Source organism: Elephantulus edwardii, unplaced genomic scaffold, assembly GCF_000299155.1.
Source record: "Elephantulus edwardii isolate Elephantulus edwardi_28Jun2011 unplaced genomic scaffold, EleEdw1.0 scaffold00132, whole genome shotgun sequence".
Taxonomy (NCBI): Eukaryota; Metazoa; Chordata; class Mammalia; order Macroscelidea; family Macroscelididae; genus Elephantulus; species Elephantulus edwardii.
In genome coordinates, this window is record NW_006399882.1 from 9,148,362 (window position 1) to 9,175,330 (window position 26,969).

Consider the following 26,969-nt stretch of genomic DNA (forward strand, 5'->3'; position numbering starts at 1 on the left):
ACTTCCACCAACAGTGAGTAAGAGTTCCAGTTTCTACACAACCTCTCCACCATTAGTTGTTTGCCTGTGTCATCTTTTGTTGAAACATGTCAATTGTTATTTCACCAACTCCTAGGGCCTTATTTTTTGCTAATGCCTTCAGTACAGTTTGCCTAACTATTGGTTCTAGCTTGTCTTCTACTTCCTGAAGTGGTTCAGGGCTGACCAACCTTTTTTAGTATACTTGCTCTGTGTATTACTTTCATCTTTTCATGCTTTTAGCATCATTCAATATTTTTTCCATAGAATCCTTCAGTATTGCCACTCAGGCTTTAATTTGGTTTTCAATTCACTCAGCTTGGACAGTATGGATGGTGTCCTTCCCTTTTGATTTTCTAACTCCAGCTTTTTGTACATTTCTTTATAATATTTTTATTTTTGCCTTCTCAGGTAGTCCTTTGAAATTTTCTGTCCTTTTTTCTTTGCCATTATTCTCATTGCCAACAAAGGGTTTTGACGTCTCTACATTTTGATGGTATTCTCTTAGCCTTTTCTCACATCCTTTTCAGTCTTTTCTTTCTCCTCTGTCTTTGTAATGACCTTTTGCTTTCTTCATGGGTGATGAATGTTGTTAGAAGAGTCCAGTCCTTGAGTAAAGACACCATGCTTGGAAAGGTGGAAGCTGAGTAAGAGAGGAAGACTTTCAACAAGATGGATTGACACAGTGACTGTAACAATGGGCTAGAGTTTATTAGAGATTATTAAGACAGCACAGAAAGGGCAAGGTTCAGATCCATTGTTTATAGGATGTCAGGAAATCAAAAGACTAATTGCACTGGAAAAAAATCTGCTGTCAGGGACCTCTCCAGAGTACTGAAAAGCAATGTCAGTCTAGAAACTAAGGTGCACCTGGTCCAGGCCATGGTCTTCACAATTACTTGCTATGTATCAGAGAACTGGACAATGATTAACAATGACAGAAGAAGAATTCATGCCTTCAAGATGTGGTGCTAGAGAAGAGTCTTGAACTCTTGGACTCTTGAAAGCAAATGGACTGCTAAGAAAACAAATAGGTCTGTCTTGGAGAGGGTGAAACCAAGTTTCTCTTTGGAAGCTAGAATTTTCTCACGTACTTTGGGCATGTGGCCAGGAGGTACCGGTCCTTGGAGAAGGACGTTATGCTCAGAAATGTGGAGGGACAGCGCAGGAGGGGAAGACACTGCATGAGCTGAATTGATATGGTAACAGACACTGGGGGTGAATGTTTCGGAGTCAGTGAGACTAACTTAGGACAGGGCAGGCTTCAGAGCTGTTCTCCATTGGGTCTCTATGAGTGGCCTGACGGCACATAGCAATAACATGGGTCATAATAGCTCGTCAGCACATAACAATACGGATGATATCCCTGATGTCATCTCAAGTCATCTGGTCACTAGTCATTAGTGTTCAAAGCATGACATAGGATAGAGTCAGGGTTGTATTTTGGTTTTTAGGGACTTGTTTTAGTTTTCTTTAACTTCAACTTGAACTTGTACATGAGTAATTGATGATCTACTCTACAACATCTGACCTTATGACACTCCACAGATGTAATCAATATGATTCCTGTGAAGTCTTTCACGTGAGATCGATATGTCTGCGAGTGAGCTCTGCAAAAGACTCGCAGAAGTGCGCCTCCATGCATCCAGTCACCCAAATCGGAAGGTTGCCTTCACTTTGAGCCCCGGAGCGAGGCTTCTGACCAGTGCTCTGAAATGAAGCGGGGGCGTGGACAGCGCGGGCAGGGCGGGGCCTGCTGATAGGGCAGCGTTTAGGGCGTGTCCTCTAGCGGGGTTGGCTGAATGTAAAGAGTGGGCGGGCCTTCGGAGAGGCGGACTCAGCCATTAGCTCAGATTGGACCATCTGGACGGAAATTGGTTCTTTTCTGGCGGAAGGGGTGGGGCTCCACTGTGGCGGGAAAGTGGCGGGAGTCGCTACAACCGTGCTGGTACCTTCTTCATCCACTGCTTCCATGTTGCCGGCTGACTGCTCGCGCCGGTGAGCTATACACACCGGGCGGGAGGGGGGGCGCGCGCAGGACTGCAGACTGGGCCCCAGGTTTGAGCCCCGATGTGTCCCTCGCAGGCTGCTGACCGAGCTGCAGGGCGCGCTGGACTCTGTCGCGAAGCGACAGCAGCAGCTGGACCGGAGCCTGCGCGTCTGCCGGCGGTTGCTGGGGACCTGGTGAGCGGACCTGGGCTGTCAGACGAGGCCACCGAGCTCCGAGCCCACGTCTGTGCTGCCTCTGCCAACGCCCCCTTATCTATCAGCGTTGAGGCAGGGGCACCTTTAAGTTTATTCACTTCTTCCCGGCCGGTCGGTGGCCACCTGTGTCTCCGTAGGAAACCAGCAGGGGCCCCAGCTCCAGAACCGACCTCGGGCCCGGCAAGAACGGAGAAGGACCCATCTCCAGGTAAACCCTGGCCCGCCACCCTCACTTGGCCTGACTGGCACGTCGGTGCCCCTCCTGGGGGACCCTGGCATGATGCTTCCCTTTCACAGCAAACGCCCCCTGCCCTCGAGACCTCAAGGAGCTAGAGCTTCTGACCCAGGCGCTGGAGAAGGCCGTACGAGTTCGAAAAGGCGTCTCTAAGACTGGGAAGGGAGACAGCGAGCCCAGCCTGAAACCCAGGACCTCGACCACCCTTCTTGCCGCCCCATCCTCTGTTCCAAGTCGGGCATCAGAAATTAAAGCCCCCAGGGGCATAAGCCAGCCCAAGGTGAAGACCTTGGGGCACTCAGAGCGCAGGCGTCTATCCCCGGGGGAGAAGACTTCTCTGGGGACAGGAGCTCCTGCCAGATATCTCAGCCGGGAGGACCAACAAGTGACCCCATCAGCAGCACCTCCGAAGGCAGAAGCATTCACACTCAAGGATAAAGGGTAGGTTCCCCTGACCAGAACTGGAGGAGATACTGTCTCTACCCACACAGACGCTGGGATTGGAAGGTTGCCAGGGACCAAGCTGAATGTGGGCATGGGGAGCCTTGTGGTACCATCCCCTGGATTGAGACAGCAAGTTCTCCAGGAAACTGGCCCCTTAGACAACCAGTTCCAGGCTCTCAATGGGCTATGGAGGACTGGCCCTCTTCCGTGCCTTTCCCCTCTCCATGCAGGAATCAGGTAGCCTCATCTGGATGGGGCTCTGAGAAGGGTGGGGGCTTCCAGGCTGCACTGACCTCTGGCGTTCTGACAGGACACTGCTCCGGCTTCCTGTGGCTTTGCAGAAGGCAGCTGCCCAGAACTCCCGGTGAGGTGGGATCTGCTGGCTGGGCGTGGGCGGAGGAGGTCATTGGAGACAGAAGACTGTCTCTCTTTGGCCAGGTGGAGAGTGATCAGCCAGGGGCCTTCTGTCACCTTGAACTCATTAGACTTTGCAGCCCTGTTACTCCTATATTTACAGCATGAGACCTTGAGAAAGGTCCAAGGAATCCCTGGGTCCCAATCTTTCTACCCAGTGAAGGTGACAGAATTGTAGCAGCTCTGTCAAGGCACTGTGACAGCTGAAGCACCCAACTGTGTATACTGGTCCAGCACAGAGGATGCTATGGTTACTAATCTCTACTGCCTCCACTTCTACCAAAAGGCCCAGCCCCTCCCCTTGTCTCATGAAGCTTTGTTGGCATTTCCCAGGGGGTGTCAACTTTGTTGCCTCATCTCCTGAGAGGCCCCTCCTGGCCTTCAGCTCTTGGGGTCCAACCTACCCTTGCCCCAAAATCCAACCTACTGCCCTCCGGTTGGTTCCAGCTCGTAGTGACCCTGCACTATGCTGCTGATTGTGTACGTTTCTACGGGGTAGACTTCCCTGAGAAACTGCCCATTTTGCTGGCTGAGCAGCTGTCAGTTTCCAATCTCTGGCTTTTCAGTTAGCAGCCCTTTACCTTGGGTACGGCGCTAACAGGTCTCCCAGCCTCACCCAGTGTGCAGAATAATTGGTGTTATTCTCTGGGTCCTCAGCCTGTGGGCCCAGATTGACTCCACGCAGACTGGTGACGTGGAGAATGCCGCTGCCAGGGCCCGATTCCTGCAGAAAATGAAGGCAGCTGTATCCTTTTGGGGCGTCCAGGGATCCTTTAGCTCCAAACCTGGTGGGGAGTCCCCTGGGCTGCTGCTTCAGGTGGGCGAAGGCTGACCATAGAAGAGTTTCCCTGACCATATTCCAGTCTAGCCGGCCCATGGCAAAGCACAATGGGGCATCAGACATAGAGGCAGAGCTGGGGAGCCTGAGGAACGCCTGCACCCTACTGCGGCTGCACCTGGGGGACAAGCTGGCAGCAGGTCAGCACCTGGGCGGGGCTCAGCAGGAAAGGATAGGGTGCCCAGGGACCTCAGCTGAGCACTGCCCGCCCCTCTCGGCAGCCCCAGCTGGCTGGGTGCAGGAGTACCGCTGTATGCTCACCCTGGAGGGCCTGCAGGCCATGGCCGCCCAGTGTCTCCACCGGCTGCGGGAGCTGCAAGGAGGTGAGGCCCTGTCCCACCCCATGGCCAACCCCCCCTGGCATCTTCAAGCCACAGGGCTGCGAGGTGAGGCGCTGTCCCACCCCATGGCCAACCCCCCCTGGCATCTTCAAGCCACAGGGCTGCCTAGGACTCTGGCCAGGAAGGGCCTGCCCCCAAGGTCAACCACCACTCCACGACCAGTGCCATCACACCTGCGTCCAACCTGACATCTTTTTTTACTTACAGTAGTTTGCACATTATTATTCACCTAGAAAGCAACTTGTGGGGGACACGGGTGCTGGGAGAGGCCTCATTCCTGCTGCCAGACGTGATCTGCTCTGGCCTTCCAAAGCAGACAGCACGCTGCCTGAGTCAGCCCCAACTCGCTGTAGGCCTGGCTCACGGGATCCCCATGGCTCTGGGGCTGCAGGAGTAGACAGCCTCATTCTCCCACAGAGCGGGTAATCAGTCCAAGCCACCGACCTTTGGGTTAGCGCTTGATTAGCCACAGTCTCCCCAGAGCTCTTATTCTGTACCTGAGGGGATTTTTCATTTCCTCTGTCTTTGATTTGATCTAACTGGTTGAAGCTGTAAGAGTGAATGTCCAGTTTGGCAGAAACAACGTGCACCTGGTGATGGAGGCAGTGACTCGGGTGCAGCCAGCCTCCTTCCCCAGGAGCCCTGCCCACATAAATGTGGCAAACCACACACATACATGCTCATGTGTGTGACAAGTCCTGCCCCATACACATGCTGGTGTGAAGGGGGCTGGCCCATGGGTTACTGGATACCCCAGGAAGCCATGTCCCTGTCCTCACAGTGGTGGCAGAACAGCACTTGGAGCTGGGGGCTCTGGGACTGCCCCCTAGGACCTCGTCCCTCTGTGGAGGAGGCAGGAGTGTCCACTGGAGCACCCCACTGCTTCTGTACTCCAGCCCCGGAGAACTGCAGACGCTGGCGGCCCTCCGCCTGCGTGTGGCCATGCTGGACCAGCAGCTCCACCTGCAAAAGGTACTTACAGAGCTGTGGGTTTAGGAGGTGGGCGGGTGGGAAGGGGCTCACTCAGCAGAAGGTGAGTGTGAGCTGCAACTAGGTTTTTGTTCTATAGAACAAGCCACTTGCCAGACATGATCCTGGACAGGTGGCCTGGGAGCCAGGATTGGCCCCTTGTGGGGCTCTGGGACACACCCCCTGATCTTGGACTTATCCTGTCCCAGGTCCTGATGGCTGAGCTTCTCCCCCTGGCGCGACCCTCAGGGCCAGCCCAAGTAGCCCTGTTCAGGGCCCTGCACAGCCTGCTCTGTGAGGGGGGTGCACGCTTCCCCACGGTGCTGCGGGATGAGCCTGTTGACCAGCCTGCCGGAGCCCAGGCAGGAAGCACAGACCAGACAGACAGCACTGCTGAGGACTCAATCTTGTCCCAGTCTTTCTCTGGCAAGAGTTACAGGGATTGAGACGGAAATCTGGATTTTCAACCAGCAAGGGTGGGTCCAGAGACCTCAGAGGGAAGGCAGCCAAGTGTCCCTCCCACACACAGGCCCCAGAGCCTTCTCTCTACAGAGACATACAAGCCTGCTCCACCTTCCTGGCTTGGTGCCTTGGAAGCTCAAGGACCTGCTCTCAGCTACTGCCTTTGCTCACTGTAAAGGGGGAAGCCACTGTGTGACTATAGAAAGTAGATATTTAAATACCACCTTCTGGGAACTCAGGAGTTCCATATTTTTGGTTGCTTTGTCTTTTTCAAGCACATATCCCTTGAATACTATGAAGGAGGAGACACTGCAGGGCTGGATTTGATCTCCCAGCTTCCTTCAAGTATAGCTAAAGCGCATTCCTACCCCATAAGTCCTGGAGAGGCACAGTCACAGCCTACAGTACCCAACTCCTGGCGCTGCTCGTGACCCCAGCATCTCTGCTGATGCAAAGGCAGTTTTGGATTCCTAGCCAGCAAAATCTCACCTTGTTGGTCCATCCTCTTGTCCCCTTGAAGCCCCCAACCTCCACCCTTTGGAAGACAGCACTTCTGAAGAAGGTTCAGGGTCAAGGCCATGGTCTTTATGGTCAACAGATTCTTTAGGACCTGTTTCCCCGCTGTGGGACTCTCAGACAAGTGTGGGTCTCTAAGGCAGTTACATCACTGGGCTGAGCATATAGGGTAGGGAGAATTTTCCTACATCAGCACTTTCCTAAAACATTGGGCTGCTAACAAGGTCAAGGGTTCAAACCTACCAGCTGCTCTGAGGAAGAAACCTGAGGTAATATATTGATGTTAAGATTTACAGCTTCAGAAACCTGAAGGTCACTGATCCTAAATCAGCAACAGCAGTGGCATGTGTGATGGTTAGGAGTGCCACCCCTCACCTCTGGAGAAAGGTCTAACAGTTTGTAGGTTAGAATCTTAGGAACGCTAATGTAGTCTACTCAGCCTTAACCCAAGTCCAGGTGATTCTAACTCCTAGTGACCCTCCATTTTCTGATGGACTACATCTTTGGGAGGGAGCTGCCCATTTTTCTCCTGAAGAGCAGCTGTTAGTCTTGAACTGCTGGCCTGTTGGTTAGCTTGATAAATTATGCACTACTCCCTACAGGGTCATTATGCATCAGATCTACAGAAAGGCAGTGGGTTTGGGATTTGCTTTAAAGTTATCTTTAAAGAGCCCTGGACAAGCCGTTTGTTAAACATGGGGCTGCTAACCAGACTTGGCAGTTCACTCACCAGTTCTGTGGAAGAATGTTAGTTCGCTCCTGTGAAGATTTACACTCTGAATGGTCCTACTCTGTTCTGTAAAGAACCCTGGTGGTATAATGTATAACAATGAATCCATCAGCTGTCCCAAGGAGGAAAGAAGAGATTGTTACATACCATAGTAGAGTCATGGCTGACCCACCACTGAGTTTTCAGAGATAATAAATCTTACAGAAAGAGATTGCCCATCTTTCTCCCATGGAGCAGCTAGTTTATTTGAACTATGTGCCTTTGGGTTGGCAGCACAACCTTCTAGGCCACTGGAGCTCTTTATAAAGATTTTCTGTCTTAGTGCAAGTAGCCAAACCAGCTTGATTATGGGGGTCTCTTCACCGAGCACTCACTACTGTGCCGGTGCACAGTGAAGATGGAACAATGAAGCTGGAACATGGTCTAGCTTTTCTCCCCAGTCTATATCATGCCCGGGGCAAGTCCCCAAGGGAACGGTGAGTCCAGGCCACCAGGACTGCCATCCCAAGGCAGAGGGCAGTCCACCCACCTGCATTACAGCCAGGCCCTGAGGTTTAGAAACATCCTACCACACCCTTTAAAACATGGTATCCCTTGGGGCAGGGTTCATCATCAGCCAAAAGTAGGCTTCACTCTAGAGGATGCCTCCTTATTCCTCAGGGTTGATGCCACCCTGCTGTCACCCACAAATGCTCTCACCCACTGCTGTCCAGTCAATTCAGTTTCACAGTAACCCTCAAGAACTGAACTTCTGCAGGGCTTCCAAGACTAATCTTGGTGAAGCAAACTGCCTTCTACAAAGCAGCTTGTGAATTTGACCAACCAACCTTTGGGTTCACAGTTGAGTGATTTAATCACAGCTACTAGGACAGGGTGCTCAACAGTAGTGGCCCAGTGCCCACCATGTTCTGGCCCTGTGTAGAAGGCCCTGGATCTTCCCAGGCAGACATAACATAGGGGTCTATAAGCAGGCGCACAAGGTGCTCAGAGCAGGAAAAGACTCACTCCTCCCACCCACCCACCCTGAAGCCCGTTCCTATTGGCGTCACTGCAGTCCCGGCCAATCCGCTCTGACATGGCTGGCGGGGAGGGGAGATGGGGCTGCGCGGGCACCCACTCCCACCCAGCCACCCCCCTGTGCAGCCCCTGCTCCGTTAGTATGAGCGTGCTGGATCCTGCTCCCGCCCCGCGGGGTCCCACGTTCCATGAAGCCCTTGGCGAGCTGCTCTTAGCTACCGGCGGTGCTGGGGGCTCATGGCCAAGCTGTCTCCTGCCGTTCGGGGTCCTAGCCTTGGTGGCCGGCGCCTCTTCCACGGCTATCACCTTCTCACTGGGCGGACCCCGCCTGGACCTGGCCCAGGGTGCTTCGCTGGCGACGCTTGGCACTGGCCTCGGGCTCCTAGTCGTCGCCTTGCTTTGCAGGTGCGCCCAGATGCGCCCGCGAGAGATGGCGCGCAGGGGAGTGCCAGGGCTGGAGGAGCCGTGTGCCTCTCCCTGCTAAGGTCATGGTCAGCCTAGTCTCCCCTGCAGGGGGCCTCCCACAGCTGGGCTGGCACAGACGAAGAAGCCCCTCTGCAAATCTCTTCTGAAGGCACTGGCATTGCAGGCTGCAGAGGCCCTGCTCCCTGCTTACTCCTCTCTGAGTCCTCTGCTGCTCCCTGCCTTCACTAGGGTGTACGTGGCTCTCAGAAGCCTAGCTGAAGAGACCCAGGCTAGCGTGCCGGATATCGGGGACACGGACTTTTGGCCTGGTTATAGCCACCCAGGCGAGGCACAGCTGCTGGGCGCCTCTTGGGCTGCAGACGCTCATTAAATGGTTGTATGACACAGGAGCAAATGGTGATTGTGTGCCACTAGGGACCCTGGGCCCTGGTTGGGGTGGGCTCTGATCAATTTGCCTTTCAAGGACAGGGCCCATCTGGCCCCCTCCTGCACCCCTGGAGAGGTGTGGTGCTCTGATATCTGCTACTCTGAGTGGGTGAGGCCTGCCAGTAGGGGGAAGGGAAATGTAATTTCTTTGTGTTTAAAGGTTCCAGAAAGAGACTGGGAGGGCCTGGGGAGGTGGGAGGTGTCAGAACTCCTTTGGGACAAGTACCTAACCTCCCCCCCCCCATCCATACTGGGACAGATCACACTCTGGCTCAGAGGTGTGGAACTCTTACACATACCCACCTCCACTGACCTTGCTCAGGGGTGGGGGGGTGAGGGTGACGGCCTTGATGGGGACTGGACTATTTGTTGACAGCTTGGACTTGCACCTGGGCCCCATGCCCCTTGATCCAACTGCATCAGACCCAAAGGAAGCAATTTCAGGGAGAGAAGAGGCTGCTGATGAACCAGCTGGGCAGCTTCTTGGTCCAGCTGGACCTGTCCAGGTGAAGGGCCTGCAAGGCTGGCCTGGATACCTGCTTCTCCTGGCTCCAGGTCACCAAATGTTCTGCAGACCCCAAGTCCCAGGGAGGCTGGCTGGAGACAAAGCTGACTCCCTTGACAGATGGAGAGAAGGCCACCCCTCTTCCCACCATCCCCACAGTTTGGGTAGAATCTGGAGTCCATAGACAATCAGGGGTGCCCCAGAGGCAGGATTCTCTCTCCCCTGGATCCAGTTGGCCACTTCCCTATTTCTAAGGAACTTAACTGCTGCAGGCAGCCCTCCCCCAGGGCTTTTCCCATCAATGGCTTGAGGGGCCATGCACAGGGGCTCTGAACACCTCTTGCCCAAAACAGAACACAAGTAGCCTTGTCTGTAATAGCTATTGGCTTCAAGAGGCAAATTCTCTTGGGAAGTTGAATGACAGGCCCCTAGATGGTCCTGTCACAGATGGGAGGGGCCTATCCTACCAGTACCTCTCCCACCGCCCTCTCTCAACTTCAAGGCCTCTGTGATGCTCCAGTGTCCTCCCTGCTTGGGGAGGCAACCCATACTGCTGTTCTTATTCTGTCCTTTGGTACTTAATGGTGGCCTCAGGGCAAAGGCAGCAGCTCCATCTATGAAATGACAGGCACACCCTAGTTCCTGTTGGACTGAGGCTCTGGTGTCCACCTCTTGCAGGGCTGGCTTGGGTTCATCCTTCCATCTTAGACTGGGCTCGTGGCCTGGGCCTCATGATTGCCTCCAGGACCCACTCCCCTCTGGATGGGGTCCTTCCCTTGGGCTGCTGGGCTCCATCCATCTAGTACCGAAGGGATTCCTCTGCTCAGAGCACCCTGGTCCCCTCTTGACTGGGGCTATGTGTGTTATTAAGTGCCATATGATCAACAAATCTGAACCCTGCTCCAACCTAGGGGCACCTTAACAACTGCTCTCAGCCTCAGTTCCATCACCAGCTCGCAGCCAGGCTGGCCAGCTGGACTTCTGCTGCAGTTTTGCTAAAAAAGCTGCTGGGATGTGGACCCAGCTCAGAGCTCTGACACTGAGCCATTTGTGGTAAGACCTTCCCTATAGGTCAAACCCTTGAGCTCCCCTGGTGGTGCAGCAGCTTAACTGTTGGGTTGCTTGCGGAAAGGTGCTGTGAGCTCAGAGGGAGGAAGACAAAACTGCCTGCTTCTGCAAAGGCTCACAGCCTCAGAAAGTCAATGAAAGGTCACTATGAGTCAGGCTTGATTCGTGGGGATGAATGTAGGTTTTCCATTTTCTTTACCTTCATTGTGGAGCTCTGCTGGCCTACTGGGTAGGGAGTTCTGCTGCCAACCCAAGGACAAGCAGTTTGAATTACCCAGCTGTTCCTTGGGAGGAAGATGGGCAATCTCACCTCATGCCATTTCCAGCCTCTGGAAACCTGCTGGAGGGTCAGCTATGAGTCAGTTTTGACTTAGCAGTAATGAAGAACAGTCTACCTTTGTGAAAGTCTGGTGGTATCATGTTTGGATGCTAATAAGCAAAGGGTCAGTGGTTTGAGCCCATCAACCTGAGGGAGAAAGAGGTGACAACCTTCTCCTGTAAAGAATTTTACAAGCCTTGGATGCAGGATGAACTATGAATTCGTTTATAGGAGTTGGAATTGGACCTTTTCACTGTGCCATTATATTCTGAGAGACCAATAGTCAGGCCTGCCCCCTGATGGGAGATATGACCTCATCCCCTCAGATGATTTTAGCCCAAGTAAAGTCTTTCCTGAGCTCATGGTCATGTGGGTATATGGCTAGGTCTGAATTTACCAGCTCCACAAAGATGTTGAATTGGTTGAGGGACATGGGCTATCCAGAGGACCCAAAAATCAAAGATTCCTGGTGGCCAGCACATTATATTTTTGGGAGAAAGTGCAACTAGGGTATTCTTTGGAGGCAAGGATGGTGAAGCTTCATCTCATATAACTTGAGTATGTTGTTAGGAGAGGAGGGGCTGGTCTTCAGAGGACTTCATACTTAGAAAGGTGGAGGGACAGCAAAAGTGAGGAAATCCTCCAGAGAGGAGATGCACGGACACAGTGACTAACAATGGGTTCCAGTGACTGGTTAGGGTAGGGCAAGATTCAGATACACTGTTCACTGGGTTGCTGAGTGGTAGTTGTCAACTGAAAAAGTGCACCAGACTCTCTCCTCTGGTAAAGATTTTTACAGCGGAGAAAGTTCGGTATGGCACCACTATGAGTTGGAATTGAGGGGATTGTAGCGGCTTTGGTGCCACTGTGGTTAAAGCACTTGGCTGCCAGCCTAACCCACTAGTCTGAGCAATAGACAGATGTGGCAGTCGGCTTCTTTAAAGATTGCCTGAAAACCCAGTTCTCTGGCCTACGGGGTTGCTAGGAGTCAGAATCCAGTCAAGGACAGTGAGTCTAGGTCGGCGGAACCGGATCCAAAATCAGTTCGGACCCCAGCCCTGTTGTCTTTCTGCTATAGAGGGCCCTGGCTGGGTTATGCCAGCAGCTGCCAACCCATTTTGGCTCCCCCTTCCCTCAGTTTGGCCTCTGGGGAAAGGGGGGGGCTCCACTGGTCTCCTAACAGTGGCTGTCCCTCGGGTCTGAGAAAGGAGGCGGCCCAGACCCCTGGCCAGCACGTGGCACAGCCCCAGGAGCAGTCAAAGTCTGGCTCAAGGCCCAGGACCCTGCTGGGTGGTCCCCCACCAGCCGCCCCCCGCCCCCTCCCGCCCTTGCATTCCAGGCTCCCCCGCCCCGCCCCCGGGCTCCCGGGCCTCCCAGCCCCCTCCCCGCCCGCCCAGCCAGTGTCTGAATCTGCTTCTGATTCTGCTGAGGCCCCCTCCTCTCCTCCAGCTCGGCCACGCCCCCGGCTGGGCCCCGGCTCGCGCCTGCTGCGCCCCCCACCCTGCTGGCACCGTGCACCGCCCTCGCTGCAGCAGGAGGAGGCTGCGGCCAGCCGCCTAGGCCCCGCCCGCTTGGCCCTTCCCGGGAGGCCGCAGACCTGCTCCGCCCGACCCTCGGCGGTGAGTGCGCGGTGGGCGGCGGGCAGCGGGCCTCCGCAGGCGGGGGCGCCGGGAGCGAGCGACGCCTGTCATCGCGGTGGGCCCAGCGGGAAGACTCGCTCTCTGCAGCCCTGCGCGGCCCGGGGCGCGCCCACGACTGTGTCCACCCAGGGCCAGGCAGCGGCTGCAGACTGACAGCAGACCTCCTCGAAGGCGCGCCCGCGCTGGCCGCAGGCTGACCCACCGGCTCCGGCCATGCATAGCTGGCCGTGGGGGCTGCTGCTCACTGCACACACGCTCCTGGCCATGAGCGCCGGACTGCTGGCGCCCGCCGACCCCTGCCATGACGAGGGCGGCGCACCCCGCGGCTGCGTGCCCGGCCTGGTGAACGCTGCCCTGGGCCGCGAGGTGCTGGCGTCCAGCACGTGTGGGCGACCGGCCACGCGGGCCTGCGACGCTTCGGACCCACGGCGGGCGCACCCGGCCGCTCTCTTGACGGCCGCAGCGGGGGGCACGGCTGGCCCCGTGTGCTGGCGCTCCGAGGCACTGGTGCGCGCACCCCTCAACGTGACCTTGACTGTGCCCTTGGGGAAGGCTTTCGAGTTGGTCTTCATCAGCCTGCGTTTCTGCTCTCCGCCACCCGCTTCAGTGGCCTTGCTCAAGTCACAGGACCATGGCCGCAGCTGGGCCCCACTTGGATTCTTCTCTTCGCGCTGTGGCATGGACTATGGTCGCCCGCCTTTGCCTGCCACTGGCCCGGCTGGCCCTGGGCCCGAGGCCTTGTGCTTCCCAGCGCCCCAGGCCGAGCCCGACGGCGGCGGCCTCCTGGCCTTCAGTGTGCAGGATGGCAGCCCCCCTGGTCTGGATCTGGACAGCAGCCCGGTGCTGCAGGACTGGGTGACTGCCACAGACATCAGAGTGGTGCTCACCAGACCTGCCCTGCTGGGGGACCCCAGGGACTCAGAGGCTGTGGTCCCCTATGTCTACTCAGCCACGGAGCTGCAGGTGGGCGGCCGCTGCAAGTGTAATGGGCACGCCTCACAATGCCTGCTGGAAGCCCAGGGCCGCCTAGTCTGTGATTGCCAGCATGGCACCGAGGGCCCCGACTGTGGCCGCTGCAAACCCTTCTACTGCGACAGGCCATGGCAGCGGGCCACCACCAGGGATGCCCACGCTTGCATTGGTGAGGCCCTGGAGGGTGGCTGGGGACCCAGGATCTGGCTGGCTTGCCCTGACACCATCCCTCTGTACAGCCTGCTCCTGCAATGGCCATGCCCGCCGCTGTCGCTTCAACATGGAGCTGTACCGCCTGTCTGGCCGGCGCAGTGGGGGCGTTTGCCTCAACTGCCGTCACGACACAGCTGGCCGTCACTGCCACTACTGCAGAGAGGGCTTCTATCGAGACCCCGGCCGCGCCCTGAGTGACCGCCGAGCTTGCAGGGGTGAGTCCTGTGGCCCTCCCAATTACTATGTCCTCAGTTGCCTTTCTGCCCAGCCCTGGTCTGACCAGGCCCTTCTGCCCACCTCTGCCCTAAGCCTGTGACTGTCACCCGGTTGGGGCTGCTGGCAAAACCTGCAACCAGACCACAGGCCAGTGTCCCTGCAAAGACGGTGTCACCGGCCTCACCTGCAACCGCTGTGCCCCTGGCTTCCAGCAGAGCCGCTCACCCGTGGCCCCCTGTGTCAGTAAGTGACCCCACCCGGTCGACACCCCAGATGAGGCCAACCACGGTTCCCTCTGCTGTTACTTCCTCTGTTTCCCTCCAACAACCCTCCATCAAAGAACTCCCACCCTCTCCGCAGAGACCCCCGCCCCTGGGCCGACTGAAGAGAGCAGCCCGGTGGAGCCGCAGGGTGAGTGGACACAGACAAGACGCTCGGATTGGAGTGGGGAAGGGAGTGCATGGGTTCAAGGAAAGAGGAAAGTGTGAACGTGAGGAGCTAGCCCTGTCCCCCTCCCCCAGACTGTGATGCCCATTGCAAACCTGCCAGGGGCAGCTACCGCATCAGCCTCAAGAAGTTCTGCCGCAAGGACTATGGTAGGTAGACCACCCATCTCCCACCTCTAGCCACCTCACCTCTTGCTGCCTTTTACACACCCTGACCTTTGTGAGCGCCGCCCTCAACCCCAGGGGCTCCCATTGCCCAGACCACCTCCTTTGGAAGCGCCCTCTGGTGGGAATCCTTGGTGCCCCATCTGGTGGGCGCCCAGGGAGCCAATGCGCGACTGGCCCCGCCCCGCCTGACCCCGCCCTTGTCGCCCTCCTCACAGCGGTGCAAGTGGCCGTGGGTGCGCGCGGCGAGGCGCGCGGTGCTTGGACACGCTTCCCGGTGGCTGTGCTGGCCGTGTTCCGGAGCGGCGAAGAGCGCGCGCGGCGTGGGAGCAGCGCGCTCTGGGTGCCCGCGCGGGACGTGGCTTGCGGCTGCCCACGCCTCCTCCCCGGGCGCCGCTACCTGCTGCTGGGGGGCGGGTCCGGAGCCGCAGCGGGGGTCGCAGGGGGCCGGGGACCAGGGCTCAGCGCCACCAGCGGGAGCCTTGTGCTACCCTGGAGGGACGCGTGGACGCGGCGCCTGCGGAGGCTGCAGCGGCGTGAGCGGCGGGGGCGCTGTGGGGCTGCCTGAGCCCGACAACCAGGCGGGGCAAAGCTGCCCATCACGACTCAGCATCGCCTGCCCAGGAATCTTGGCTGGCGCCGCGCGCATCTCCCACCTGGGGTTCCCCCAATTCCCTACCGCCTTTGCGCCATCTCTGCCGGGCGCTTCCCTGAGTGCCCGACGCCAGTACCAGGAGGGGGGTGAGAACAGACACAGCGACACCCCACTCCCGACGCAGGGGTGTGAACACCCCCAAGAGCTACTCTGAGACACCGCCTTGGGGTAGTTGCCATCCCCAGAAGACTCTGAGCCAGCTGGCACCACCACCCCTTTGGAGAGGGCGCCTCCCCAGAAAGCGAACCTTTTTTGTGGAACCAGACCCTGCAAATACCCCAAAGGTCACTGTGCCCTCCCCAGACACTGTGATTCTCCATGACGTCCCCTGACCTCCCCAAGGCCTCTGGCCACCAAAGACGTCTGTGGACCCCTGGGAGGCTCGGTGACTCCCCGTCACTCCCTGTCAGGACCCGCAGAGGGCGCTGGGCCACCTCCCTAGAGGGAACCTCTGCCTCTATTTTCTGTTTATGTCCTCGTGACCTGGCCGGGTCAGTCTATCAACTATCTGCCTGTCACTGTCCATGCCAGGGGTTGTCTGACCCTCTTCCTCCAGCTGGGTATCTGCATAATGGGACCCTGTCTCCTTCCCTGCCTCTGCACGCCTCCGAGCACGTCCTTAAGCTCTGGCTCTCCCTCCCGCCACACTGCTTAGGTCATGTCCCCCAGGACTCCTTGGGCCTTGTTTCCGCCCACTCGGGGCTGGACGTCGAGCCCACACGGACGCGCGTTCACAGGTACACGCGTGCCCAATCGGATGTTGACTCCAGTGGGCAGCCGTCCCTGCATCCTGGCTCCAGACGTCTCCACCACTGCCCATAACTGGGCGCCGCAATCATTGACTCCCTCTTTCCCTTCCCCCGCTACCCTGAGGGGCCAGCATACGAACCCCAGCCATTCGGCTGAGGCTGTGTCTTCTACTAGCGCATGCTCCTCACGGGTCGCTGGCAAGCGCCGGTGCGCATGCCTACAGCCAGCTTGGCGCGGACTCATGGGTGCACCGGGTGGGCGGCCGGCGGCGCGCGTGCTCAGGGGGCGGGGCCGGCGGCGCGCGTGCTCAGGGGGCGGGGCCTGGGCGCGCGTGCGCACAGAGCGCGTGGCGCGGTCGCTCAGAGAGCTGAGGAAAAGCGGCTCGGCGGGCGAGGTGGGTTCGTGGCTGCGCGCGCTGTGGGTACGGGTCGCCGAGCGGGCCAGGGTCACCTGCCTGTCATCGCGGGGCCTGGCCGGGCGGATGGAGGGAGGGCGCGTGGGATCGGGCTGCGGGCCTCACCCGAGGCCAGGCGCGCGAGGACCCCAGCCGCTGCGCCGGTCCAGGCAGGGTCATGCGCGCGACTCTGCTCAGGTCTGGGGCTGCCCTGTGTCAGCTCTGCCCGCGGGCATTGTCCTCGGGGCGCGATGTTTCCCTTCTCTGAGCTCTGTCACCATCTCTGATCCTCTCCCTCCTGCGAAGACCCGCCCCGCCAGGTTCTCCCCGAGACTCACTCCAAGAGATAACAAACCTGACCCTTAGATGTTCCCTGACCCCTGCCCACAGGTGCTAAGGGCTCTGGTCCCTATTATGAGACAGCTGAAGACGGTGACCACTGGCATCTCCTTGGTGAGGCTGACCCATAGTTGTCCGTTGAGGCTAGGGGCGCTGGCCACCGATTATGCTGAGGCCCTCAGGGCAGAAGTCCAGGTCAAAGGTCGTCTCAGAGCCGCCTGGTGATGCTCAGTGACTGGTCAGTGCATTGTCAGGGTAGCGGCAGCTTTGAGTCTGACCGATGGGGCCAAGGTGCAAAGGCAGCCTGCAGCATAACCTGGTCGTCACTTCCCAGCCTTGGTGACACAGTAGTTAAGGACCACCAGCGGCTCCAAGGGAGATAGGTGATGCAGTCAGCATCTGTTAAGCCTTGGACCACCCCCCCCCCCACGCCCCCGTAAAGGGTACTGTGAGTCAAATGGACTGGTGGTAGACATGCATTCCTAGCTGAAGACTGCTTCTCAGGGGCCCATAGATGCCTGAGCAGGGGGGTGATTGGCCTTATCACTTGATTGTTTGTTCCATACTTGCCATTGAAAGCCAGGTGATAAGCAGCGGTGGCCTCCTGAGCTGGTGGGCGTGTGCTGAGGGCATCCTCCTTGGTTTCATTACCATCCCTCTGGGGCCCATAGACACTTGAGCAGAAGAGTGATTGGCCTTTGTCACCCTGATTTTGTTCCAGACTGCCCTGAAGCAGGGTGCTGAGCAGCAGGAGCTGGTGGGCAAATGCTGAGGGCATGGTCCTTGGTTTCATTGTCCTCTGTGCTTTGTGCTGCTGGAAACCCTTTGAGGGGTGTTGTCATTTCTTTCCCTGTAAAGAGTCAAAGCCAGAGAAAAGCAGAACACTTCTGAGACAAGATCAGGACACTGTATTTGCATTTCTCGAGTGCCCTGGCAGGGCAGTGGTTAAAGCATTGCGCAGCTAGCCAAAAGGTTGGAGGTTTGAACCCACCAGCCAATCTGTGAAAGCTGAGGCAGTCTGGGATCGTATGGGACAGTTTTACTCTGTCCTACAAGACAGTCGTCTTGATGGTCAAGGCCTGCTGGTAAGCATTGAGCTGCTAACCAGAAAGGCTGGTGATTTGAATCCACCAGTTTGCTTTCATAAGGATTTATAACTTTGGAAGCCAGTGAGGCAGCTTCTCTCTGTCCTGCAGGGTAACTATGCATTGGAGTAGTCTTGGTGAGGGTTGGTTTTGTGATTCTGCCATGTCCTGGGAGTGCAGTGGTTATACATCCAGCTGCTAACAAAAAGGTTGGTAATTGGAATCCACCAGCAGCTTCATGGATGAAAGATGGGGTATTCTGCTCTCAGTAAGATCTACAGCCTCAGAACCCTGGGGGCAGTTCTGTTCTGTCCTGGACGACCCCCGAGAGATGACCTGATGGCTGTGGGTTTCGTCTAGTTTTTGTTCTTGGCCTGTGGATGACCCTGTGTGAGGTCCCCTTTCCCCTGAGGCTTGATCCTCATCTAATCTTCTCAGTGCTGATAAAGCCTCCACATGAAGGAGCGACATGCTTATCTGGTTGTGAGCAGTTGGCAAGCGGTCTATCCCTGCCAACAGGGTTGGTACATAGCCTCCACCCTCTCCTGCACCCCATCCCCCAGAACACAGACTGTGTCCCCCAGAAGTGTCTGTGAAAGCCACAGAGGGCTCTGTGGTCAGTGGTAGGCACATACCAACCCGGCAGGTAAAGGGTGACTTCCCACAATGCACAGGCAATCTCGCCATCTCGGCAGGGTGTTCATAACAGCCATAAAACTCACCCCCTGCATCCAGAAGGCCACCTTCAGGTGGGCCCTGCCAGCTCTCACTGACCACACCTGCTGGGACTCTCCAGCAGGCCCCGGTGACCTTGGCATGCAGGAGGCATGCAGGGAGCCTCCCTCCCAACATAGCTGCAGAAGACACATTTCCCAGTTTGCCCTTCAGTGGAGTCTGGTTTCAAGTCTTTCAGGACTGCAAAACTCCTTGTTTAAAGCACTTATACACCACTTGCCTTTTCCAGCTTTTGACCTGTGAGCATACCTGATCTGTTAAGACAACTGTGTAAATGGGAAAGGGAGCCAGTCCTTTTCAAATCACAGCAGTCAGTTCAGCACCACAGTTTATTCTTGCAAACGAGATAGTATCAGAGAAACAGAACCTCAGCCTTTAACCAAGAAGCCGCTTCACCTCACAGGTCAGTAGTTTGCTATATACCTGTAGAATGCATCTCTTTGGCTCCCCTTTCATCCAAGGAGGCTTTGAGAGTGGAACCTTCAGCCCTTGGGGGCTTACAGTGTTGGTGGAAGACACAGTGTACACTGGAGCTGAAGTGTGGGAAGTTCTACTCCTGTTGGGTTTGTTCTGACTCTAGTGACCCTCCAGTCAGGCATCTGAGCTCTGACCTGGGAGATTTCAGCTTTCTCCTGCAGGGTGGTTGGTGGATTCATATGGCGACCAGCACAGCTCCCCCTCCCCCCAGGCAGTGCTGCTGTAGACAGGCTGTGTGATAGAGGTGGCTCTGGCCATGTGGAGGACTGGGCTTTGGTGCAGAGCATCCGCGAAGCATTTGGACTGGGTTTGAAATGTGGTTGAGTGAGAGTGAGCTTCCCAGCCGAGGGAAAGTCTGCAGCAGAGGCCCAGTTAGGACGTACCGTTTCGGGGAGAGGGCAGCCAAGAGGGAGCGCTGCAGGGCTGGGGAAGGGCGTAGAGGACCACAGTGGTGTGGAGAACCACTAAGGGAACTTAGGTTTGTGGGTGACCTGGCTGGACTTTATCTCCCAAGGATAGCTGTGGCTGGGCCTATGGGACTGTGGGAAGGGATCCCCACTGTGCACCAGCGAGACAAAAGATGTGGAAGGAGGGGAAGGTACCTGGTTGCATAGCAGGTAAAGCCATCAGCTGTTAACAGAAGTCAGTGAGCGACTCAGACCCCCTACCCAGCAACTTGTTGACAAAAGATGAGACTGTTTCCTCCCATTAAGATTTACAGCCTTAGAAACCCAATGGAGGATCGACACAAGTCACAGTTAATGCCATGGCACTGGGTGGGCATAGATGAGAAGGAAGGGGGCCAGGTGGCACAGTGGGATAAGCGTGGGGCTGCTGATCCAAAAGTTGGTGGTTCAAACCCACCAACTGCTCCTAGGGAGAAGCATAAGACAAGGTACTTCTACAAAGATTTCCAGCCACAGCAGAGACCTGGAGGCAGGTTTGGGTCCTGCAGGCAGCTGAGTTATAGGAGGAATCCCTGGGTACTCTTGCCTGAATGGGAGAATCAGAAAGAAACAGATTTGAGCAAGACTGACGTGTGGATGACTGGGTGGGAAGAAAGCTGGGCTAGAGACAAGTTCTGAACAAAGGGCTGGGAAGACATTGGAGGGTAGGTATGTACGTACTGGTGAGGTGCCAAGAAGAGCATGCCAGGTGGTAGGGACTCTGGGAAATGAGGAAGGGACAGTGAAATGGCTGGGTCTTCTCAAGAGAATGATGGACTGAGGAAAGAAGACTGGTCCGGGGTCTCCTCGTATCTGCCATCCAGAAAATGTAGATGACCTCTCAGTATCCTGCTGCTTTTCTGGGGCAGAAAAGGGTAGCAGGCTCTTGGTTTATGTCCCTGAGACCTGGTTGCTTTGAGCCAAGAACAGGTTTTCATGGCTTTGGTCTCAATACATGATAACCTCATGTATTACAGAGTGTAACTAAGCCCGCAAGGACCTCCTTGGTCTTAGAGATGAACATCTTTATGGAAAGAGCAGATCACGCATTGCCAGACCTCTCTTTCCTAGCACTTCTGGCTGGGTTTGAACCTCCAACCTTCCTGTCAGTCAAATGTAAGGTTGCTTGCCCCAACCCATAGCTCCTCACAATGGAGTCACACTCTTCCAGCCATCTTTCAGGGGCCTTCTTGTCACAAATAAAGGTCGCTTATTTAAATGACTCTGCTACTCTCCAGACAAGAGTTGGTCCACATGTGAAAATGAACCTTCTCAGCCCCAGGGTCCCAGTGGGAAGAACCCATGAGGATGCCCAGTCTAAGGGTCCATGTCCCTACCTTCCTGCCTGCTTTGGACCGCTCCAGAGCAGGGCAGAGAAGAGGATGATGAAAGGCCAAGTTACAAAAGGAAATCCTAACTGCCTGCAGACAGAGTGGAAGCCGTCCTACAAGCCAGGAAGTCAGGGGCTCGTGTGTCCCCAGTGCTGCTGTGCCCCATATGTGCTTCCTGCCCAGCCCTGTGCAGTACCAGGCTGTCGGCCAGTCCTCATCTCTTATCTGCCCCCAGCAGCACACCGGAGCAGGTCTTACATTGTTTCTTCTGCTTGAAACTGTCAGTCTAATTGCTATACAGTTGTGAGCAGGCCCTGCACACACTCGTGGTGCATGGTGGGGATTGTTACCAAGGGAGGTTCTTTCTGAAGCTCTTTCTCGCCAGCAGAGCCCCTTACCTCTATCATCTTGTGTACTTTGATCTTCCTACGCAGTTCCTTTTGTGGCAAGGGTCATTCTAGTCTTATCTCAGGACCTGTCTCTGGCATCTTGTCCAGGGGATCCCTCTGGCTCCTGGGTGCCTTGCAGCTGGGCCATCCAGCTGCTCCTTCTGTCTCAGCATCCCCATGTTTCACAACTCCCTGGAGTTCTCAAAAGCCATCTTTACAGAAACTGAGCGCCAGGTGGGTGTAAATTGCCGGCTCTTAACTGCCCAGTATGAACACATGTACACATGGGAGAGTTAGGACAGTGTTTTAAGCTGAGGCACAGGACATGCTCCCTGGGCACACTTCTTGCAGAGCTGTGTTTCCTGAAGGATGAGCTGTTCTCCTGCGACCTCATCCCCTGCCCACACTATGCCCACCATGTCACGGGGCTGAAGCCTCCTTAACCTCAAGGTCCTGCTGAGGGCGGGATGCGGCTCAGGGGAGCAGCCCCAGGCCCCTCTTTCCTTGGGGGCTTAGAGCCGAGACGTGTGTTCCCCTGTCCAAGCCCAGCCAACTCCACTGGCCTCCATAGCCTGGATCCAGGGCTGTGCCTTTCATCTTTTGTCCAGCACTGGAAGTGTGCTTCCAGTCAAATTATTTAACCTCTGAGACAACCCCAGGCCCTTCGCTGGTCAGACCTGAAAATACCTGCCAAGGACCCTAGGGTAAGTCTTCCAAGGCACACCTGTAGTAGGCACCTGGCTGGGAACTTGGAACAATCACAATTCGAATGCTGTTGACAGTGGCATTACTCAGGGAAGCTGGCGGGCCTGAGTCTCAGGGCTGTTTTCACCAGCTTGCTGTGAGCAAGCGCCTGTGAGCCTGGAGATAAAAACCAAAACAGTGCAGGGCCGTTGAGTTGATTCTGACTCACGGTGACCCTGTGGGAGGGAAGACTACTCTCCATGCTTCAGAGGCTGGAAATCCTCTCAGAAGCAAAGTCTCACTGTTCTCCATCAGAGTGGCTAGTGGCATCGAACTGCTGACCTCTTGGCTAGGAGCCGATCTTAATAGCTACTGTGCTCCTTAGCTCGAAAAGGAAGATCCTGAATTAGCAGAGCCCTATTCTGCCTGCAGCCCTGCCTGTTGGCTGATTGGTTTTAACTGTCTTGGGGTCTGTTCCCACTCATAGCCACCCTGGAGGGCAGAGTGGAAAGAGTGGAACTGTCCCAGAGGTTTTCCAAGGCTGACGGGCAGAGCACCTCATTTTTCTCCTTTGGAGGAGAGTGGTTGATGGGTTCAAACCACTGATCTTTGGCTAGCATCCCAGTTCTTAACCTACTGGGCCATGGGAGGGGAGAAAGGTGTTGTGCCTGTGAAAAAGACCCAGGGGGCTTTTGAGGGCCAGTCAAAGCCAGGACACAAACTGCCCTGATCCGGGGGCCAGGTGGTTAGCTCCAGACTCTGCAGTTAAGACTTGCACTTGAACTTGCAACCGGAGGCAGGTTGTAGGGCCAGCCAGCTGGCGTGTGCCTCTGTGACTAACATCTTGTTAGTGGGTGCACCCTGTAGTACTTGGCTCCTGTCTGCCGTATGTGGCACCAGCAAAGACCCCACTGTCAGATTTTCCGTGATTAGCAGCTTGGCCATCTTTGTGGCATGCCAGTCACCTCAAGGATTTGGGGAATGCCAGTGTGGGCCGCCTGGTGGCTGAGGTAGGGCACACCTCCTCTTCTGCTTAGTGAAGCTGACAGCCAGGAGGGCAATGTACCTGGGATACATGGCCAGTGAGCCCTCCGTTGTCTGGCCCTTAGAATCGAGTGTTCCTATTGAATAGACAATTTGCGGTGCTTCAGCGTCTCCCTCTTCTCCTGCTGCTACAGGTTGGCTGGGGATAGTGAGAGGCCCCTCAGTGCAAAAAACCTGCTAGACAAGCCAGACCTGTCAGCAGCTAGGCAGCAGGATGTCAAGGGTTAAATTGAATTGGGCCACTCTTGAGAATCAGCCTGCAAGGTCTCAGAGGTTCTGTAAAGGGTGGAGGTGTTTGCACTGGATGGGACTGAGAAGAAAACATAGTGAGGGACAGTGTGTCCCCCTCAAGAGTGGATGACCCATCTCCTTGAGTGTGGAAGGACTAACTCAGAGTCTCTGAGGGCAGGCAGAGCTAATCTTGAAGGATGGAGATGAGGACAACGCTCGGAAGAGCTGGTGGCCACTAGAGCCCTGAGGCTGGCTGACATAACTGGGCATCAGCCAGAGTGAGTGACATCCAGAGTCATGTGAGCAGTAGTGGGGATTGAGCCCAGGGCCCCCAGCAACTGCTCAGTGCTGGCGGGCAGAGAAAGGCTGGATTTCAAGAAGTAGGTGACAGGACAGGTGAGGTGGTGCTTGGTATACTTTGCCTGAGATAAGGAGAGAGGGCCTATGTGTGTCTGTTAGATTTGACAACCAGGTAGACAGAACTGGGAGACAGGGCTACACAACTTCTGCCAGGCATTGATGAAAGAGAGAGACAGACAGATGGGGTTCTGAGGAGATGGGATGCTGAGCCCCCATTGGTGCTGTCCCTGCCCTACTGGAGGCCTTGAGCATGGGCCTGTCCCGGGGCAGAGGTGAAGTTAAAAATCAGAGGTGAGAAAGCCCCCACTTTGGCCCCTTCAGAGAGGTAGGGAAGCCCTCTGCCTTGATTGCTTCCTAAGGAGAGTAGCTGAGCCAGGCAGGCGAGCGAGGAAGCTGGAGAGTCTGCTTGCTCAGGTTCTGGGGATACTGCCAGGTGGCACCGAGGTCCTGGGAGCCATGGCCAACTTGCAGGTGGTGTCATTTTCCCTGGGGACTGAGTTGGGTGCATGTCCCCGACAGGGCCAGTGTTGGACTGGCTCATTGGGGCTGAGACTGGAAAGCACAGGTCTGCTGCCAAAGGCACACAGAATGGAGGAAGAGGTGGGTGCCCGCTCCGGGTGTATGTGGGGGTATGGAGCTTAGGACAGAGCAAGGCTTTGGAATATACATTCGGTGTGATTGTAGGTAAAGACAGGGATGTGATACAGACTCAGGACTGTGACTGTGATGGGGCCCCCTAGACCTGGGAGGCAACAGGTACCCCTTGAGGAGGGGACAGTGTTCTGCAGAGTGGAGCCCTCTTCAGCAAGCAAGGCAGGGGCAGGGTTGGGGCATGAAGACCAGGGCAGCATTCAAGGTGCCCCTCGGCCAAGGACATGGCGACCACTAGTCACCCAGGGCAGACAGGTTACTTGGCGTCAGAGGTCCGAGAGGAATGGTGCAGCACTGTCAGGTGTAGCACACCCACCCCTGCTGAAGACCACTGGCTCCACTGCTCGGTGGACCTGAGAGATGGGCGCCCCTAGCTCTGAAGTCCTCCTCTCTTTAGTACCTCCTCTAGTCCAGTACTTCTGTACCTTGAACATCTCAGCTCCACCCTCCTATCATCAGAGAGGCCCTGTGGGGCCCTCACAACCGCCTCACCTGCCATCTCTGTAGATTCCTTCCTGGAAGTTATCTGACAGATTATAAGGTGAGAGTGCTGTGGAGAATATCCCCAGGGCTTCCAGACCCCACTTGGATATCATTAGACATGCCCCCCGCCTGCACCTTAATAGAGTTGGCAGCTCCTGGGCCACCCACGGGCTGCTCACTGTCTTGAGCATGGCTGCTTCCTGCCCCATTGTCCACTGTCCTGGTGCTCCTTTGGGCTGTCCATCTGTGGGGCCTCTTTGGGCACAGGGACCGAGTTGACCCCAGGAAATGTCCAGAAGATAGGCTAGGTGGTGTGGGTGGCCACCTCTCCCTTTGGTGCCTCCTGGGAAGCCTGAGTGGGGAGATGAACAGCTTCCTGTCCTGGGGCTGTGGGTGGGGATGGCAGGCAATGCCAGGCTGTTAATTGTGCCTCTGAGGCACCTGAGATTCTTGGGGGAGGTGTGGGCACTTCCTGGCTGCTCCTCATGCCCGGGTGACTGGAGGGTTTGACACACTCTGGGTGTGAGTCTCCACAAGAGGAGGAGTGGGACAGTGGAGGAGGGGGACAGTGGTCTGCTCCATCCTTCAGATGCTTGCGCTCACCTGTCCTCTTAGTCCTGCTGACAGCATCCCCATCCTGGTCCTTCCTGTGGCTGCTGCACCTGCCTGGGCCCTCACCTGGCCTGTGCATCATTCTGCCCTGGAGGGTGACAGCTTGCCCAGGGAGTGGTTCCTTTTGGGGAAGCTATTGCATCAGACACTGTCCTGAGATAATCATCTGCCTCTTCCTCATCTTGGCCCTGGAGCCAGCCTGGAATGTTGCCTTAGTCACTTCTGTTTCCCCTCAGGCCACAGACATGGGCCTCCATACCCCTGACTCAAAGCCTGCCTGACTCACCTCACAGGGGCGTTGGCCCTAAGGCCCTCCTGATTTCTCTTTCCTCTCTCTTCTTTCTCTGGCTGCCTAGAGTTGCGAGTGGAGGCAGAATGTTCTGGATGTCTGGTCCAGGGGAGCAGCCCCCTGAAAAGTTACAGCCCTGCCCACCCCACCCTGGCCCCACTGCCCCTTGTCCATCACCAGCCCCAGTGCATCCGGGGCTGCTCAGCAGACTTGAGTCATGGCAGCAGCTGGTGCCCAGTGTGTTGGTGCCCGTGGTGACTAAGGCCTGGGCCTTGCCTGTCTCTTCTTGGTGGGGGTGGACTGAGTAGGATGGACAGTGCTACTTCTTAACCAGGAGACTACAGAGGGCCTTTGGTGATGTCGGGGCTTATGAGACACCCCCCCATAAGCGCTGGGGCTCATCGAGAGAGTGCAGTGCCCAAGGCAGCCTGGATTGAGGATAAGGTTCAAGTCACTGTGGCAGTATAGGCAGGCATTGGGCCAACTCACAACCTCTGATTCAGACTCCCAAGTAAAGGCCTCCCCTGATACCCTGGCTCGCTGCCCCACCAGATATGTCTCCCTCAGATATTGAGCCCCTGGCAGACCGACGGGCCTTCCCAGTAGCCCTTTTCTCCCAGACTCCCCCTGGCCTCTGCCGTAGCTTCTTCTGCCCCAGTGTGCAAGCCTGTACCCTATCCTGACCCAGGCCCCCCAAGCCTCCACTTAGACCCTCACTCAACACTCTCCCTGCCCTCCAGACCCTGCCACTTGCCCCTGCACCCACCCTAGGCCAGCCCCATCTCGAAAGACCCAGCACCTCCTGGGAGGCCGGACACGTCAGTCCACAGCCGCCCTTCACGCACTTGCCTGCTGCTGCTGTTGTGACCACATCTCTTCTGCAAGTGGCCTCCTCCCACCCTGTCCCAGTGTCCAGCACTGGGGAGGCCATGCAGCTCTGTGACAGCTTGTGATGCATCAGGTTCAGATAGGAAGCGGGATTGGGAACTGACTCTCTGATCCCCTAGACTAGGCCAGGGCTGAGGCTGGTGCTGGCAGTCCTTAAATTGTGTCACGTGTCACGTGTCACATGAAAGAGTTTCACATAAAAAAAATAAATAAAAATAAACCCGAACTGTGAACCAAAACCAAAAAAAGTTCCACTGCTGTCAAGCCAGCTCCACCTCACAACCCTGTAGGGCTGAGCAGAACTGCCCCGTGAGGTTTCGTGAGCAGACTGTCTTACCTTTCCCCGCAGAGGAGCCGGTCCTGCCACCAGGGGCCACATGTCAAACATGCCACAGCGTCACTGCTCTCTGACTCGTGGTGACTGGCCATTGGATTTAAAGTTTTATAAGAAGAGATTGCCCATCTTTCTCCTGGTGGTTGATTCGAAATACTGATCTTTCAGTAGCAGTCCAGTACTTGATGCACTGTGCTACCCGAGTTT

General features: G+C 56.3%; 2 protein-coding genes across 2 annotated transcripts; both read left to right on the forward strand.

Annotated features, from left to right (window-relative positions):
• Positions 1-1,990: 1,990 nt before the first annotated feature.
• On the forward strand, positions 1,991-12,770 carry LOC102843437 (chromosome unknown open reading frame, human C16orf59). Its single transcript, XM_006893888.1, has 12 exons — positions 1,991-2,016; positions 2,104-2,202; positions 2,361-2,431; positions 2,521-2,899; positions 3,213-3,266; positions 3,974-4,133; positions 4,180-4,294; positions 4,376-4,477; positions 5,277-5,467; positions 5,674-5,826; positions 8,227-8,594; positions 12,383-12,770. The coding sequence occupies exons 1-12, from the start codon at positions 1,991-1,993 to the stop codon at positions 12,768-12,770; spliced, it is 2,106 nt and encodes a 701-aa protein (XP_006893950.1).
• A 16-nt stretch (positions 12,771-12,786) lies between these two features.
• On the forward strand, positions 12,787-15,153 carry NTN3 (netrin 3). Its single transcript, XM_006893858.1, has 6 exons — positions 12,787-13,714; positions 13,785-13,973; positions 14,068-14,217; positions 14,335-14,385; positions 14,496-14,570; positions 14,804-15,153. Exons 1-6 carry the CDS (start codon positions 12,787-12,789, stop codon positions 15,151-15,153), a joined length of 1,743 nt encoding a protein of 580 aa, XP_006893920.1.
• The last annotated feature ends 11,816 nt before the right edge of the window (positions 15,154-26,969 follow it).

Excerpts from the sequence above, each read along its gene's own strand:
- LOC102843437 (XM_006893888.1), top strand. The coding sequence starts at position 1,991 with ATGTTGCCGGCTGACTGCTCGCGCCG. Across the intron at positions 4,478-5,276 it reads GCTGCGGGAGCTGCAAGGAG|TGGTGGCAGAACAGCACTTG; the intron begins GTGAGGCCCTGT and ends CTGTCCTCACAG. Across the intron at positions 8,595-12,382 it reads GTCGTCGCCTTGCTTTGCAG|CTCGGCCACGCCCCCGGCTG; the intron begins GTGCGCCCAGAT and ends CCTCTCCTCCAG.
- NTN3 (XM_006893858.1), top strand. The coding sequence starts at position 12,787 with ATGCATAGCTGGCCGTGGGGGCTGCTGCTCACTGCACACACGCTCCTG. Across the intron at positions 13,715-13,784 it reads GGATGCCCACGCTTGCATTG|CCTGCTCCTGCAATGGCCAT; the intron begins GTGAGGCCCTGG and ends CCCTCTGTACAG. Across the intron at positions 14,386-14,495 it reads CAGCCCGGTGGAGCCGCAGG|ACTGTGATGCCCATTGCAAA; the intron begins GTGAGTGGACAC and ends CCCCTCCCCCAG.